General features: G+C 42.7%; 1 protein-coding gene across 3 annotated transcripts in view; it reads right to left on the minus strand.

Annotated features, from left to right (window-relative positions):
- Positions 1–7475: 7475 nt before the first annotated feature.
- The window catches only part of LOC106542449 (TLC domain-containing protein 4-B), a 28469-nt gene continuing 18089 nt past the window's right edge, over positions 7476–17855 (minus strand). For all 3 annotated transcript variants that reach the window (XM_087711051.1, XM_087711050.1, XM_087711052.1), the window contains 3 exons: positions 15334–15428; positions 10484–10557; positions 7476–9799 (listed from right to left, as the gene is read on the minus strand). In XM_087711051.1, the coding sequence (XP_087567177.1) occupies positions 9508–9799; positions 10484–10557; positions 15334–15428 (461 nt within the window). In that variant the 3' untranslated portion in view covers positions 7476–9507. The remainder of the gene's footprint in view (positions 9800–10483; positions 10558–15333; positions 15429–17855) is intronic.

Below are 17855 nucleotides of genomic sequence, written 5' to 3' on the forward strand. Positions count from 1 at the left end.
TGACTGCAGTTCTGCAGTTCGGCTGTTCTAATCTCACCGGCTCAGGGTTGACTCAGCCTTCCATCCTTCCGAGGTGGGTGAAATGAGGACCCGGATTGTTGTTGGGGGCGATATGCTGACTCTGTAAACCGCTTATAGAGGGCTGAAAGCCCTATGAAGCGGTATATAAGTCTAACTGCTATTGCTATTGCTAATCTCACCGGCTCAAGGTTGACTCAGCCTTCCATCCTTCCAAGGTGGGTAAAATGAGGACCCGGATTGTTGGGGCAATTTGCTGACTCTGTAAACCGCTTAGAGAGGACTGAAAGCCCTATGAAGCGGTATATAAGTCTAACTGCTATTGCTATTTATTCAACTATGGAACAATACAATTTTATCCCATAGAAGTTCATCCCTCTCTTCCCATCCGCAAATCAAATAGTATAAATATCCTCACAGTCTTTAATTTTACCTCAGAAAATATCTCCAGGCTTTCTTTCCTTCTGAGGGAAATATCTCCTTTGAAGTCTCATCGCCCTAATCATCTTTTGGGTCCCAAAACTACCGTACTTCCCCAATTTTCCAAAGTAGTCCTATAGCTCTAACATTGTGACACCTTCTTTCCTTACAAGGAAGATCTGGTTATAGTCTAGTTGCTTTGTACAAGCAGAAGAAGCATTTCTGACTTTAACTTTCCCAGTCATTTATAGCCCCACGGTCTTCTACGTATCCTTGATTTGTGGCCATTTTTTACTATCCTTGATTTGTGGCCATTTTTGTGAGAGCCAGATAGAAAAAGTCTAACGTTGTCTTCAGATGTTGGGGTTCTCAGCTTGTCAATCCAAGGCAGCAGCACAAGCTTTTGAGGGTTGGGTAAAAGAATGAAGTATAATCTTCACACCTATAGGTTTGTCCACCCAAACCTGCTATATCAGTGTTTCTCAACCTTGGCAACTTGAAGATGTCCGGACTTCAACTCCCAGAATTCCCCAGCCAGCGAATGCACCAAAAGATATCCTTTTAGACACCAAATAGCTTTGCATAACTTTTCTTTCTTCCTTTCAACTTTGGCTGAATTATGAAGGAATAACAATCTCTTTGAGCTCTCCAATTGATTTAATACCAGCTTGAAAAATGGTACAGAAAAGGAAACAAGCCTTTCTTCTTCTTCAATAACTAACACGGTGCACACTTTACTTTGGGGAAAGCTCATGTTTCATCTCCTGCTAGAAGATTTTTGTTAGACATTAGAAAGAAATGCCATCCTCGCAATTAACGGTAGTAGCTTCCAAAGCTTATTGTGTCACTTGGCACACATACAGCCTCATCAATTCCTGAGGGAACTACTAGGAATTTAAATTTTGCTGATGATGTGAGGCTGGGATGCATGGAAGCTGAATCACAACTTCCCTCTCTCGCCTACTGTCTCTCTAACAATAAGCATTTCCATTTATAGAACCTTGGTAGATGGGCTGACGTCACCGCCTATTAACTTGGTAAACATAGCCACTGTGTGTGTGTGTGTGTGCACGCTTCCCAGAAAGAAAGCAAAATTGCTACTGGGTCACTACGGCTGCTGCATCCCATCTAGTGTCTATTAATGCCTGGAGCATTAACAGCTTGGGGAGAGGGGAGAAGAGGACTGAGGTCTCAGCCTTTGGGGATCTCCCTTGCAGAAAGGGAATCCGTGGTATGACTATTCTGTTCCATCACATTGAAATGAATGTACTAAAGTTCACATGTGGTGAGGCACCATTCCAAGAAGGAAAATTTGGATAAGACAGCATGCCAAATGCATCAGCCATTGGGTAAATGGGGCTAGTCAATGTGGCCAAAATAAATCAGTTGTAATGCCATTGCCCTGCTATTTAGTGGACGGTTCCACCACAAATCCGCGAAGCCCTTCTGCGTGGAGACATAAGCGCGAAGACTAATTCGCGCCGTTCTAAGTGCTAAGGAAAAACGCGACCCTACCGCGATGACATAATCGCGGAGGGCAAATTCGCGCATTCCCCAGCACTCAGTACCCTAAACCTAACCCGAAACCTAACCCGAAACCTAACCCGAAACCTAACCCAACCCTAACCCTAACCCTAACCCTAAACCTAACCCTAAAACAAACCCCTAAACCTAATCCTAACGCTTACCTTAATTGAAGTTGGCTTTCTGCCGCGGCGCCGTTTTAAAGCGCCCTTCTGTTGCCGCGCTGTTGTCGCGGCGGTGATGACGCACGGTGATGACGTCGCGGCTTTAGCACCGCGATTTTATCACCGCGATTTTGACCAGCGCGGTTTTGTCGTGCCACGCAGTGGACAATATGTTTAATTGTGTGTGTGTTTATTCTATTAAATTTCTATTGCTAAATTCAAAAGCAACTCCTGGCAATTCGCATAATAAAAATACAAAACATTACCAACATCTGAGAATAACCGATACAGAGACAGAATACAAGGAAGCACAGCAGCTTTACTCTCCCCAGGCTCCCCAGAAACCAAACAGACTAATTAAAAGGGAGATTAATACTAGGGTCACAGTGAAAAACTAACCTTCCCCTTTCACCTAAAGGGGAGACAATCAAAAGATGTTGATCTGTGCCCTGAAAGCCACCTCTGTGTGAAGTGAAGTATCTAAAGTGTCTATAAAGCAAATATCTAAAAGCATTGCCATATTGGACTTTCTAAGTTAAAAATCAGTATTTTGAATTTTAGCTGAAAATGTATTGGTTACCAAAGCAGTAACAGGCTTATATACAAGCAAAAGTAGTTTGATAAAGCTTATAAGAACTTTCCAGAATTATCCATTATTTAACAAAGAGCTGAGTAAAGGGTGATTTTAATTGCCACTGCTTGCAAGCAGAACCAAAAAAAAAATTTTTTTAATTCCCCTTTTAACCATTGTCCATTATGAAACCCAGATAAGTATGAAGTTTCTCCAAAATATTGTTCTCCTATCAGTTCTACAGAGAGTGGGTTTCATGAAATTGTCTTCTGGTCCAAAGTTCTAATCAGAAAATATGTACACATACATTTGGATTATTTTCCTAGTGGCCACCAGAGGCAATCATAGCAATAGCAGCAATAGCAGTAGACTTATATACCGCTTCATAGGCCTTTCAGGCCTCTCTAAGCGGTTTACAGAGAGTCAGCATATTGCCCCCAACAATCTGGGTGGGTAATCTCATTTTACCCACCTCGGAAGGATGGAAGGCTGAGTCAACCCTGAGCCGGTGAGATTTGAACCGCTGAACTGCTGATCTAGCAGTAGCCTGCAGTGCTGCATTTAACCACTGCGTCATATTCTGATTTCATACGCGTGTATTTTCCTTTCTCTCATGCAGTTTTAGACTGAAATTAAAGATACTCAGGTGATCTTAAGAAGCATTTTTCTCTCTCCCTAAGTTTGAAATTCTGGAGAAAAAAGAGTCAAAAATCAAGTCTTCAGTGTAGGTTTATACATAATGCATTTAATTATATGAATATGTAAGGATTATGTCTGCTTTGACTATGATTTATGGCTTAATACAGAAATAAGCAGCGGTGGGTGGTCAGGACAATACTACTGTAATTCAGCAACCGCAAGTAATTTCTGCAGACTGAACAATTTTTTCTTAACTTACCTGTTAAAGTCCGTTTAAAAAGGACAACAATCAACCTTTGGTAAGGATCTGCATCAATGTTCCCTTGTATTTTCTACCAGGAACATTTAGGTATATGTAAAAAAAAGACAGATTGAAATAGTGGCTTTTTTCATGACACCCGACGGGCGTTTTCTACTGCTAAATGCCGAGAACACTGATTTTTGACAGCTGCAGTTAGAGAGGGATGGATGTGTCACCTGCTGGCCATGCCTACGACCCGTTTAGTGAAGTCTCAATACGTCACGTGACACCGCTGTGATGATGTGTGTTTGATGCCCCTGTTCTATGCAATCTATTTAACTGGTTTATTCACTAAATTAACCATGATGCGTGAAAATGTATGAATTCAGTTAAAGCATGGTTACGTCTTTTATCTATAATGATCCCATATGGCTGCTGTGTGATTTCTCAGAGACTCCTGATTTCCACAGCAGGAGTCATCATGCTAGAGCAGTGTTTCTCAACCTTGGCAACTTGAAGATGTCCAGACTTCAACTCCCAGAATTCCCCCAGCCAGCATGCAAGAGCCGAGGTGGCGCAGTGGTTAGGGTGCAGTACTGCAGGCCACTTCAGCTGACTGTTATCTGCAGTTCGGCTGTTCAAATCTCACCGGCTCAAGGTTGACTCAGCCGTCCATCCTTCCGAGGTGGGTGAAATGAGGACCCGGATTGTTGTTGGGGGCGATATGCTGACTCTGTAAACCGCTTAGAGAGGGCTGAAAGCCCTATGAAGCGGTATAGAAGTCTAACTGCTATTGCTAAATAAAAATGAACAATTACCACACAGAAAGGAAAGAAAAGGGGAGGGGGAGGGGAATAATGTGACACAACAAATAGAAACATAGACAAAAAACCTTCCATAATTACAAATATATTCCAAGTTCACCTGATTTTATACAATATTTGAAAGGGAAAAACTAAGTTTTGAATATTATTCTCTGCTTGTTTGACCACAAAGGACATCTTGTCTGGAGTCTGCTTGGGTTGAAACCAGAGGTGGGTTCCTACCAGTTCGCACCAGTTCGGTAGAACCGGTTCGTCAAATCTACCGAACCGGTTAGAAGAGGTTCCACCAGTGGACCGGGAAAGCAGGCAACACCTACAGAAGAGGCTCCAAAATTTTTTGAAACCCACCACTGGTTGAAACCTGTTCCTGCAGAGAGCCGAGGTGGCTCAGTGGTTAGAGTGCAGCACTGCAGGCCACTTCAGCTGACTGCTATCTGCAGTTCAGCGGTTCAAATCTCACCGGCTCAAGGTTGACTCAGCCTTCCATCCTTCCGAGGTGGGTGAAATGAGGACCCGGATTGTTGGGGGCGATATGCTGACTCTGTAAACCGCTTAGAGAGGGCTGAAAGCCTTATGAAGCGGTATATAAGTCTAACTGCTATTGCTATTTTTTGCTTCACAACACCCACTAGCTTTTTCATTGTTTCATAGACATCCCCAAGATCTTGTAGGCATCAAATTGTGCAGAAGGCCAGGCTGGGTTCTTTGTGTAGTCTTACTACACAACAGACACTTAATTCTGAATAGAACACCAATCCAGAGCTACAGTAAAGTAAAGCATAAAGGAAGGGGGGAAATAAAATGAAATACAGTAGAAGCAGCAGCAGCATTTCTGCCCTGGAATGAGCTCCCCTCCCATTTCCACAACCCAGATGCCTGGCAGAGACTACATTAGGTATATGTTAAGAAGGAATTTAAAGGACGGTGGGATGCGGCCTTTAAAGTTTCATTTATCCATATATGGTACCAACCCACTTCCATCAATATATCCCGCAGCTCAGGCTGAAATTTAGCATCCACAAAGTACAATTCACAGATGCTCACAGAAGATCAAAACAGAGGTGGGGGAGTTTAATAAATTAATATTATTTATTTATATTATTATTTAAATTAACAGTCATTATTCCAGTTAACACACAGAGGCTAGAAAATTACAAACACTGCATTGCAAGAATTTAATTATTCAAAATTGCAGGGGGAAAAACAGCCATTTTCACTGCTATAAATGAGGCATAGCCCATCTGAATAAATCGTACATGTTGCCATTTGTGGAGATCTAAAAAATGGAGAGGGCTTTTTTTCAAGTTTTTAGGATGGTCTTCCTTACTTGATAGCTTTCCCAACACGTTGAGGCTACTACAGCTTCCACAATTACAAGCAGTGGGGGGGGGAAGGGAGGGGGGTTTGTTTGTCAGGCTGCTGGGAACTCTGAGAATTGCCATCTATATACAACTGGAACACAACAAAATAAGGCAGCCTATTTGAGGTTGATAACTGACTGTTTGGCAATGTTGTTTTAAGGCACATATTTAGGAACAAAAGCTCTTCGGCTTCTTCTTTAAAAGATCACAGCTCATTCCCCTAGCACCAAATACTATTAAATACTATAAATTTAAGAAACAATCTTGGTGCTTGCTGCATTCCCCCTCCCCCCCCCAAAAAAAACAAGTTAAGGCGTTTAGCACCTGGAGTCAGTTTTGGTTTTCCAAAACTGTGGAGTCCAATCCGTGTGAAAATTCTCCCTAGGAGGTCCATGGGTCTTGTGGAAGAAGGGTTTCCTGGAGATTTTAGTTCTGAGAGCAGAATAGGCATGGTACCGTATACTTGGATTTAACCCAAGGGCTAAGAAGTTATAATGATCTGGTCTCTAAATAAGGAAGCTTTAAGAATGAATAGTTAAAGGCTTTCATCACAAAGCATCAACATACAGCACTAAAGAAGCATGAAGTACTGAGTAATCTAAAATCAGAGGAAAAACTATATTCAATAAAGCCAAGCATGTTCTAGGCATGTTATGCAATCAGAATTAAAACACTTCTAGAGTTCTGTAATCAAGCCTCTCTCTGGAATGGCTTGAGTATGAAGTCTCTCATTGACTATGTTCATATTATATATGAAGCCAAAGTATCTCTCAAGTACTACTTTAAAACCACTGTTTTAAGCAAGCAACTCATGGTGTCTGAATCTAGGACCTTTCCTCATGATTTGGTTAAAGTACCAGCCACTCATGTTTGAGCTGGCAAAAATGATGCGCCTTAATGTTTTCTGCTGATGCCTCTACAGCAGTAATGGCTAACCTTTTTGCCATCACGTGCCAAAAGTGGGGGGGGGGAGCGCAGGGTGTGTGTGTTCATGTGCGCATGTGCCCACACACCCATAATTCTATGCACCCTCCCCCCGCGCATGCACGCACAACTCCACTGCACTCCCCCCCCCTCTTTTGGCACACAATGGCTACATTGGACCTGTTTTTCAGCCTCCCCAGGCTCCAGACCCTTTCTAGGAGCCTGGAGAGGGTGAACGTGGCCTTCCTCACCCCTCGGAGGACCACAAAACAGCCTGTTTCCCGACTTCTGGTGGGCCCAGAAGGCCTGAAAATCAGCTGGCCAGTGCGCATATGCGCACCGGAGCTGAGCTCGCATGCCCACCGATATGGCTCCGCGTACCACCTGTGGCACGCATGCCATAGGTTTGCCATTACAGCTCTATAGCATTGATATCCTGTGATGGTGTCCTGATTCTAGCGGTGCAGAGCATGTTAAGCAAAGATTAAACCCCTTTTCTGAACGACAACAGCTGGTGAGAAACCAATCCACCAATCACAGGACAGCTGATTTTCACAGGTGGCCACCTCCTATTTTATTAATGTAATTTAAATAAAGGAAAATGTAGTAGGAAGGCTCGAATTGAATCCTTTGGTCAACGGACCAATGTACTTTTTCATTAAATGCTATTGTTATTAAGGCTGGCTTTAGATCAGTGTTTCTCAACCTTGGCGACTTTAAGTCCTGTGGACTTCAACTCCCAGAATCCCCCAGCCAGCGCAGCTGCGCTGGCTGGGGGATTCTGGGAGTTGAAGTCCACAGGACTTAAAGTCACCAAGGTTGAGAAACACTGCTTTAGATAGATAGATTTACTCTTTCTCAGAAATTAGCAATAACTAGCCATGCAACACATGGGCATACTCCTTGTACACCAGTGTGCTGTGATATTCCATGTTAGCAAATCAGACATTAGTAAGTTTGTGGAATTTTCCACAACGCTATTGTTCTTCTAGGTTCGTGTTGATACTACCTAAGATTCAACCAGTCCTCTGTCCATCTGCTGGAATTCGCAGGTTTCAAAATTCTTAAAATGAATTCTACTATTAAGACTTGCCCTATCTTACCCTTATATTTTTGTCGACTCTGATGCAGAACCAATATCACGCTAACCTGTCTCTTTACTGGTGGCTGTGTTCGCACGTATCAGGATGAAAAGCAATTGTAGCAGAAGAAGCAAGGCATAGAAACACAAGAGGGGAAAGCAAAAAGCTTCTGTTAATGGCTTTTGGGGAAAGGGAATCTTGCGCTAACTATTTATTCATTTAGACTCTCGAGAACAATGAAACGTTCAACAAGTTCAGCCGAGTGTGGTAGTACCTGTACCCTTCCATTGGGCTGCATTGACTGAGGCATACGCTTGGGAGTGAAGAAACTTCCACTGTAAACTATTGCAGGGATGATGGGATTGTCATATACAAGAATGGCAACCACAAGAAGGAATGACACCAGAGTGGAAGATAGCCATATGGTGGATGGGGATTTTGAGAGTTGTATTCCTGGCACATTTAGACGCACCTGATATCAATTTAGTTTTGATATATCCGAACCACGGAACAAAGGCAAGTGTGCTTTGATGCTAGCCTTGTTAAAATTTATTGTTTTCTGGTTTTTAGAAATTTAGCTGCTATTGTGTAAGCAAGTTCTTCACCGGAATGCCAAGTTTCAGTTGATTTAGTAAAACAAGGATGCTTTTTACAGTATTTGGTGTCCTTCTAGCGAAGGTCCTGAAATCCAGCCACTGGGTCCTGGGAAATCCCACCATTTGTAGTCATAACTGGGCATTGTAGTCGAGCCGAGGTGGCGCAGTGGTTAAATGCAGCACTGCAGGCTACTTCAGCTGACTACAGCTGACTGCAGTTCTGCAGTTCAGCTGTTCAAATCTCACCGGCTCAGGGTTGACTCAGCCTTCCATCCTTCCGAGGTGGGTAAAATGAGGACCCGGATTGTTGTTGGGGGGCGATATGCTGACTCTGTAAACCGCTTAGAGAGGGCTGACAGCCCTATGAAGCGGTATATAAGTCTAACTATTGCTATTGCTAGTCATAACTTGGCTATTCCGGCAGGCCTGGGACTGTTGACCTCACGAATGAGGTCCAGCCCCATCTAGATTGAGTGTATGATGTGCTGCTTTTTAATCTGTTTTTCTCCTTCCTTATTTTTAACTTTTTATCTTTTTAGTCCTGTATTTTGTAAGCCGCCCGGAGTCCTTCGGGATTGGGCGGCATATAAATTCATTAAATTTACAATTTTAATTTACAATTATTTCTTCCCTTATCCTTCCACTATTTTCAATCCCCTTTACCACTAAACATGGCCCAAAAGCCAGTCTTTTCTTCCTAGGAAGAAACGGTACCTGATCATCATCATCATGGACAGATTTGATAGTTGAAAGAGGTTAAATTCCTGAAATATTAGAAACATCACCTGTTTAGCTATACAGAGCTATATGAAATCTCGTTCAAAAGTCCTGTGGAATGTCAGCAGAGTCCCCCAAACTCTTATCTCTCAAGCATTTCCATTTGTGCCAAAAGTTAGGCTAGATACACCTCCCATCTCTAGAAGATGGCAAATTGCTGAATCTAGTCAATTTGGCCAAGACCTTTCTTTGATTGAATGGAAAACCATATGCTCCATTTTCCCATGAATCTGGGATTCTTTCCCCAAGGACTTAGTCAGGAGCAGTTCCTAGAGCTACTGGCTTCTAAGGGGATTAGAAGAGGGAAATTATTTTTGTCCAGCAGAATGTGGGTCTTCCAGATCAAGTACCATCACTTTCCTTTCTTCAGGCTGCCTTGTCGGTCTTAGACCAGCCTAAAGCTCGGTAGAAGCCACGGACAATACGGTACATCCAGATCAAATTGAGCACTTCCAAAGCAAGGCTTGGCCCAATCCAGGCCAGTTGGACACCCAGGCCTAAGCGTTCATATTCAGGCGTTCCATACCAAGAGTACACCTGCATATAATAGCTGGGGATGACAGCAATGCGCACCATAAAGAACGCTACCATCATAGCAAAGCCATTGGCCAGAACAAGACTTGAAGTACGTGGCCAGCCAGCGGCATCCAGGAACCACCTGAGGCAACACAAAATGTAAAAAAAAAAAGAAATCAAATGGATGTCAGTCCATTCAAATTCTCTGCCTCCCCCAGTAAAGCAACAGCATAAAAATCACTCTCAGAATTACAACAGGTAATTAAAATCGTGGCACGAGAAAACCGCGGTCCACTAAAGCGCGCCCGATTAAAGCGCGTCGCTGACGTCATCAGCAGCGCGACAACAGCGAGCGCGGAGAAAAAAGGGTGCTTTAAAAAGCGCTTTTAAAGCAAGCCGATTCACGTAAAGGTTAGGGTTAGGGTTAGGGTTAGGGTTAGGTTAAGGGTTAGGGTTAGGGTTAGGTTAAGGGTTAGGGTTAGGGTTAGGTTTAGGGTTAGGTTTGGGGGGGTTAGGGTAAGGTTTTTGTGTTAATTTTAGCTTTACCGCTCACAGCGTGCTGTTTTCGTCGCGCTGTGATGACGTCAGGTACGCGGTTTCGTCGAGCGCGCTTTAGTCAACCGCGGTTTTGTGGTGGAACCATTAAAATAGTTAGATATGTCCATGCAGCAGGCTTGAAGTGTTGAACTCAACTTTAATGGGGAATGGGCGACTACTGTCCTTCCCTAGAAGATAAATCCAAGGGCCCCTTTATCAAATAACTGGTGCATTTTCTTGGGCAAGCTATTGAATTCACCCGTTTTGTTTCTGGTATCACCAAACTCACCGCAAATTGACAAAGGGTGTGGAGAGTTCCGAAAGGAGACGGAAGTTGGCAAAATAGGGAAGCACGCCACGACTCTACGGGAAAGGAGAGAAATATCTCAGATTTTGATTTTACCATCCCATGGGCCATTCTAAAGATGTTGCCTTTTTCAGGGAATCTTCAAAGTTCCAAGCAGAGATCTCAACTCTCCCCTTCTCCCAGAAAGAAAGAAAAGCAAAATATATCAGTATATAGCAGGGTTCCGATATCTCAGGGGCTGCCCCAAAGAAGAGGGAGTCAAACTATTCTCCAAGGCACCTGAGGGCAGGACAAGAAGCAATGGGTGGAAACTAATCAAGGAGAGAAGCAACTTAGAACTGAGGAGGAATTTCCTGACAGTGAGAACAATTCATCAGTGGAAGAGAAGTTGCCTCTAGAAGTTGTGAATGCCCCAACACTGGAAGTTTTTAAGAAGAGGTTGGACAACTATTTATCTGAAATGGTATAGGGTTTCCTGTCTAGGGAGGGGGTTGGACTAGAAGACCTCCAAGGTCCCTTCCAACTCTGTTATTCTATTCTATTCTACATTGGACAGCAACAGAACAGATGACTAATATAGGCAGACATTCTGCTACCACTAAAACGTTCCTTCTTTGTTCAGAGATAAATTTCAATATTTACATTTAATGCCACAAAGTATATTCATAAAAGTTTAGGCTGCAGACATAACATCGATCCTTTTACCATGAAATAATGGGTACTTCCAATTTAAAAACAGTCAATAAATCTGTTTGGAAGATAAACTGAGCCTCTTACAATTTTATTCCAATTTATTTCTTATGTTAGCTGTTTCTAAAACTAATTTATCAAATTTTTGATGATCTGTTCAGTGGTAGTTTATTTAACTTAAGCACTTACTCAAGCTTTTTGGCCCTGAGGCCTTTTTTCTTCTTAAATTCCATGGCTCTTATAGGTTTCAAAGGAAACAATTTTTCCTCTCCTCTCCCACTTCCCTTTCAATGAAAAGAATATTTGAACAATTGGGTCATGTTTTAATTTTATATATGAAATATATTTTAAGATTTCTTTTTTCCTTATTAAATGTAAATTTCAATATCATGTATTTTTATCAAAGATGCTATTTTTCTTTACTTTAATTGTTTTCAATATCTATCTATAACTGTGATCTCTCTTTTTCTCCCATAACTTTGTGCTTATTGGAGATTCATATCCAATTCTATGTGACTCATAGGAACCTGCAGCTTTTGTATAGAGCAGAGGCATTTTCTTCCCTCTTCTCTCTTCACTGATATGTAGTGATTTTTTAAATTCATATTTCCAGATGAAAAATGAACTTTGAGGAGAAACTGCATATTTTATTTTTACCTGGGTTCTCTGCCACTTTTGTTGAAGTGGTTCATTTTCTGAAGAAGTATGTTTGGCTACATGTATCTTACATATATGTGTCCCCAAATGATCAGAGACAACTAGAGATCAGGAAGGCACATTTACAGCCCAAATCCGTTTGGATTATAAGATACATTCACAAAGCCAACTATGATCTTTCTTTTCTTACATGGAATCAAAGAAGATTTCAGGAAATTGTTTTATAATTTCTGTTATATTGGCTTAACATTTGGGCACAACACAGTTGATCCAAAACTATTGGACAAATGTAGGGATGATATGCCAAACTTCTTGTTGGGTAGAAAATTCAAACTTCTAACACTAAAGAGAACTTTTTTTCCTTGGGGTTCCACACTCAGGTGTGATAACTTCTAGTTTTTAGCATAACCTGGGGATATAATTACCGTACTAAACTCTGACTTTCCCCTGACTTGGCTTTATTCCAGTTCATTATACGGTTACTCTGAAGGACGCTTGAGTTTTAAAATTGCCATAAGGAGGTTTAAATGCTGGATTCGTTAAATCATCTTTTATTCCTAATATTTATTATATCAAATCAAATCTTTATTGCGGTCGTAGACTAGCATAAATTTATTTTTTGTGACTCATTTGGAATAGGTTTTACCCTAAAATAAAAGTTATTTTTATTTTGGAATAAATCATGTAGAAACTCCAGCTCTCTAGTATGCTTTTCATTCCTAAGCCAGGGAATGTCCTCCAGATCACAAAATGGATTCCTAGGGCAGAATTCCGAAGGAACCTCTTTGGCCCATTGCATCTCAGACGCATGGACAAATGTAGTTTTAAGGGAAGTCAGACATCCCACTTTTCTGGTTGAGAATCTACAACATGAACATAGCAATAGCAATAGCAGTTAGACTTCTATACCGCTTCATAGTGCTTTCAGCCCTCTCTAAGCGGTTTACAGAGTCAGCATATCGCCCCCACAGTCTGGGTCCTCATTTCACCCACCTCGGAAGGATGGAAGGCTGAGTCAACCCTGAGCCGGTGAGATTTGAACCGCTGAACTGCAGATAACAGTCAGCTGAAGTGGCCTGCAGTACTGCACTCTACCCACTGCGCCACCTCGGCTCTAGATAGATAGATAGATAGATAGATAGATAGATAGATAGATAGATAGATAGATAGATAGATAGATAGATAGATAGATAGATAGATAGCAATAGCAATAGCAATAGCAATAGCAATAGCAATAGCAATAGCAATAGCAATAGCAATAGCAATAGCAGTTAGACTTATATACCGCTTCATAGGGCTTTCAGCCCTCTCTAAGTGGTTTACAGAGTCAGCATATCGCCCCCAACAACAATCCGGGTCCTCATTTCACCCACCTCGGAAGGATGGAAGGCTGAGTCAACCCTGAGCAGGTGAGATTTGAACAGCCGAACTGCTGAACTGCAGTCAGCTGAAGTAGCCTGCAGTGCTGCACTCTAACCACTGCGCCACCTCGGCTCTTGACCTTAAAGGGCACCACGAACACCTTCTCCTCCAAAGAGCTCCATCCCCCCACTGTACAGAGAGTCCTCAAATTACAACAGTTCATTTAGCGACCGTTGAAAGTTACAAAAGCACTGAAAAAAGTAACTTATGACCATTTTTAAAACTTACAGCAATTGCGGCATCCCCACGGTCCCCTTATAAAAATTCATATGCGGGGGGTATTATTGACAAGAGGAATGGCTGTGTTTATTGTTTAATGTTATATGGCCCCGGTTCGTACAGTATACGTGTGACTGTACGAAAATGAAAATGGAAAATAAAACTATCTATACATAAAAATTCATATGCTTGGCAACTGACTCATATTTACGACAGTTGCAATGTCCCCAGGGGTCATTGCAACCCTCTTGACAAGCCAGGTCAATGGGGAGGTCAGATTCCCTTAACAACCATGTTACTAATTTAACAACTGCGGTGATTTACTTAACAACTGTGGCCAGAAACGTTGTAAAATGGGGGCAAAACTCACTTACCAAGTGTCTCTCTCTCTTAGCAACAGAAATTTTGGGCTCAATGGTAGCCCAAGACTATCTCTATATCAGTGTTTCTCAACCTTGGTGACTTTAATTCCTGTGGACTTCAATTCCCAGAATTCCCCATGCTGGCTGGGGGATTCTGGGAGTTGAAGTCCACAGGACTTAAAGTCGTCAAGGTTGAGAAACACTGTAAGCGGCTTCTGAATTAGGACAAAAAAAAAAAGCCAGGTGACCACTAGATGGCAGCAGAAAGTTAGAGTTTGCCATCATCCGTTCATTTCTACTGCATAACCTAAACCAGTGTTTCTCAACCTTGGCAACTTGAAGATGTCCTGACTTCAACTCCCAGAATTCCCCAGCAGTGGTTAGGACAGTGTTTCTCAACCTTGTCAACTTGAAGATGTCCGGACTTCAACTCCCAGAATACCCCAGCCAGCATTCGCTGGCTGGGGAATTCTGGGAGTTGAAGTCCGGACATCTTCAAGTTGCCAAGGTTGAGAAACACTGACCTAAACTATATTGCCAAAAGTATTGGCTCACAAGTGCTTCTGATTATGTGGATGGGTGAGCGAATACTTTTGGCGATAATAGTGTATGTCTCTTCATTCTTAGAATTGCTTTGCATCTGGCCCCCCTTTTGCAGCTCTGGGGTTTGTGCAATTAAAGCAACCTATAGGAGATTCCTGTCTCACCCTTCAGGCGATTGGTAGGGACCAGAGGAGGAATAATAGAGAGCCGAGGTGGCGCAGTGGTTAGGGTTAACCCTAACCCTTGTGATACACCACTACTTACTTCTCTCCATATTCATTAAGGCCTACTCATTGAGTACAGTTTTCAGCCAGCTACTAATCCATCCGGTGGGGATGTTCTCTATTCCACATTTTTCTAGTTTACCAAGAAGTAGGTCTACTTTGTTAAATGCAGCACTGCAGGCTACTTCAGCTGACTGCAGTTCTGCAGTTCGGCTGTTCAAATCTCACCCGCTCAAAGGTTGACTCAGCCTTCTATCCTTCCGAGGTGGGTGAAATGAGGACCCGGATTGTTGTTGGGGGCAATGTGCTGACTCTGTAAACCGCTTAGAGAGGGCTGAAAGCCCTATGAAGCAGTATATAACTCCAACTGCTATTGCTATTGCTATTGCTAAGGTTGACTCAGCCTTCCATCCTTCCGAGGTGGGTAAAATGAGGACCCGGATTGTTGTTGGGGGCAATATGCTGACTCTGTAAACCGCTTAGGGAGGGCTGAAAGCACTATGAAGCGGTATATAAGTCTAACTGCTATTGCTATAATAGATGGAAACTGATCGAGATGGCAAACACCAGAAAATGTTGGCTCGTAGAGGTGCCGATGCTGCGGAATGCGCTGAGGTAGGTTGAAGAAGCATGGCCTTCTTTCAAAAGGATGAAGGGTGAAGTCCTCTCTGCCCCTCCCCACCCACCAGAAAAATGAAAGGACCCTGGAACTAACCAATACGTATCCATAAGCATAGAGCGCCACCAAGTGGTGGCACACGAAAAGGGAATCCCCCAGCGTCTTCCAGTAGCGCACTAGCAGCAACAGATCTGGAATTCAGAGCAGAACACATGTTCATAAACAAGCACCGTGCTTTTATTAGAAAATAAACATATAGAAAATAATTTCATAGTTAAGAAATCAAATGCAAGAGTAAGGTGATTCCCAGTGGTGGGTTTCAAAAAATGTTGGAACCTCTTCTGTAGGTATGTGACCTGTTTTCCGGGTCCACTGGTGGAACCTCTTCTAACCGGTTCGGTAAATTTGACGAACAGGTTCTACCGAATAGGTGCAAACTGGTAGGAACCCACCTCTGGTGATTTCCCCCCCCCCTGCTTCTTTCAGCTCTGCTACCTGCAGGGATTTAGCAGCTGAGGCTTTTCCAAATGTGGGTAAGAAAGTTTCTATCTTTCTAATTTCTTTCTCCTTTTTTTATTCTGCCATTAGTAGCACAGGTACATGGTGAACACTGGCGGTGTAAGCATTGAGGTCATCATGAACCCAACCCAACCAATATTCGGCATACAAAATGCCCTTCATTGGCAAACATCTTACATGCCCCCCCCCTCCAATCCTTTCTTAAAGAGACATTGAATTAACAGGGACTCAGCAATCCCCTGATTCCTCTGAGTAAATAATTTCAACTAATTAAACTGTCCCAAACAAAAGATTTGGTCAAACCAGAGGGAAGGGGGAGAATTTGCTTTAACACAGAGAGTCCCTGTTTGAGGAAGTAGATCTCATCAGCTAATTGAACACGTGAGATCAAAACCTGGCTGGAAAGATCCAGTCAAAACCAACCTCAGAAGATCACGGGGGGGGGGGGGGGGGGAAACCGTCCTTGGAATGCAGCTGGGCAACAGACTAATCCCAGCCAAAAGTGAAGGGAGGGGATGCTGAAACTACTGAAAGGAAAATAATTCCTAAGAGCAAAGGCTCTTAGGGAAAAGGTTCTTTGAACAAACTATGATCAGACTCAATATCTTCTCTCAAGGTGGTTAAAACTTAGCTTTGCAATCTGTGCCAGCCTTCTTGGGCATCAAAAACAGGGAGCACTGAGGAGCAGGGCAAATTATCGTAGCCCTGGCCCCATTTTAATGGGAATTGGATTTTCAGTGGAAAAAGGGCCTTAATTCACCTCAAATTCTTCTAGTATTTTTTTTTTAAATCCTGCCTGATACTTAATTTGATAGGCAATTACAGGTAACATCACTTACACCAGTACTCACTCACTTTTGATGCTAACCCTACCCCAAAATTCACATACCCCACACATCGATCTATTATTTAACAAATTGATATAGCTGCTCAATTCACTCATAGATGCCTCCAATGCTATGGATTTTTTAAAATGTTGTAAGCCAATTACCTATCAAATTATCAAACGTTTAAAAACATTTTAAAAATCCACTGCATAACAAAAGCACATAACAAACTCCCCTCCCCGTGGTTGCAACATCACACTCAAATCAACCACTTGATTGGCTTCCACTTGGGGTTCCCAGCCCTGTTGCAATAAATGCCATGTTTTTAGGGCCTTTCAGAAAAGCCGTGACCCGTCAAAACCGCGCTCGACTAAGCCGCGCCTGATTAAACCACGTCGCTGACATCATCAACAGGGCAACAACAGGGAGCGCGGAGAAAGAAGGGCGCTTTAAATAGCGCTTTGAAAACAAGCCGATTCAACTTAAGGTAAGGGTTAGGTTTAGGGTTAGCTTTAGGGTTAGGTTAAGGGTTAGGTTAAGGGTTAGGGTTAGGGTTAGGTTTAGGGTGAGGGTTAGGTTTAGCAATATAGCAATAGCAGTTAGACTTATATACCGCTTCATAGGGCTTTCAGCCCTCTCTAAGCGGTTTACAGAGTCAGCATATTGCCCCCAACAATCGGGGTCCTCATTTCACCCACCTCGGAAGGATGGAAGGCTGAGTCAACCCTGAGCCGGTGAGATTTGAACCGCTGAACTGCTGATCTAGCAGTAGCTTGCAGTGCTGCATTTAACCACTGTGCCACCTTGGCTCTTGGGTTAGGTTTAGGGTTAGGTTAAGGGTTAGGTTAAGGGTTAGGTTTAGGGTTAGGTTTAGGGTTAGGTTAAGGGTTAGGTTTAGGGTTAGGTTTAGGGTTAGGTTTAGGATTAGGTTTAGGGGGGTTAGGTTTAGGTTTAGGGGTTAATTTTAGGTTTAGGGTTTACAGCGTGCTTCTGTCTCCGTGCTGTTGTCGCCCTGTTGATGACGTCAGCGACGCGGTTTAGTCGAGCACGGTTTTGTGGTGGAACCCAGAAAAGCAACATCTCTATATATCAGAGTTTGTTGCCCCAGCAGTCTTTAAGTCTGGCAGGCAAGAGTTAAGTTGAAAACCTGCCCCAGTTTTAATGATAAAGTGACCAGTTGGAGTGCCTCAGCCAATATTATACCACTCTTCATTCCTAGAAGTGGGGCGGGAAAGTACTTCATATGACATAAAAAGGATGTGGAGATAAATG

Source organism: Thamnophis sirtalis, unplaced genomic scaffold (assembly GCF_051295495.1).
Source record: "Thamnophis sirtalis isolate CommonGarterSnake01/CBP01778 unplaced genomic scaffold, rThaSir2_p1.2 scaffold_3, whole genome shotgun sequence".
Classification (NCBI taxonomy): domain Eukaryota; kingdom Metazoa; phylum Chordata; class Lepidosauria; order Squamata; family Natricidae; genus Thamnophis; species Thamnophis sirtalis.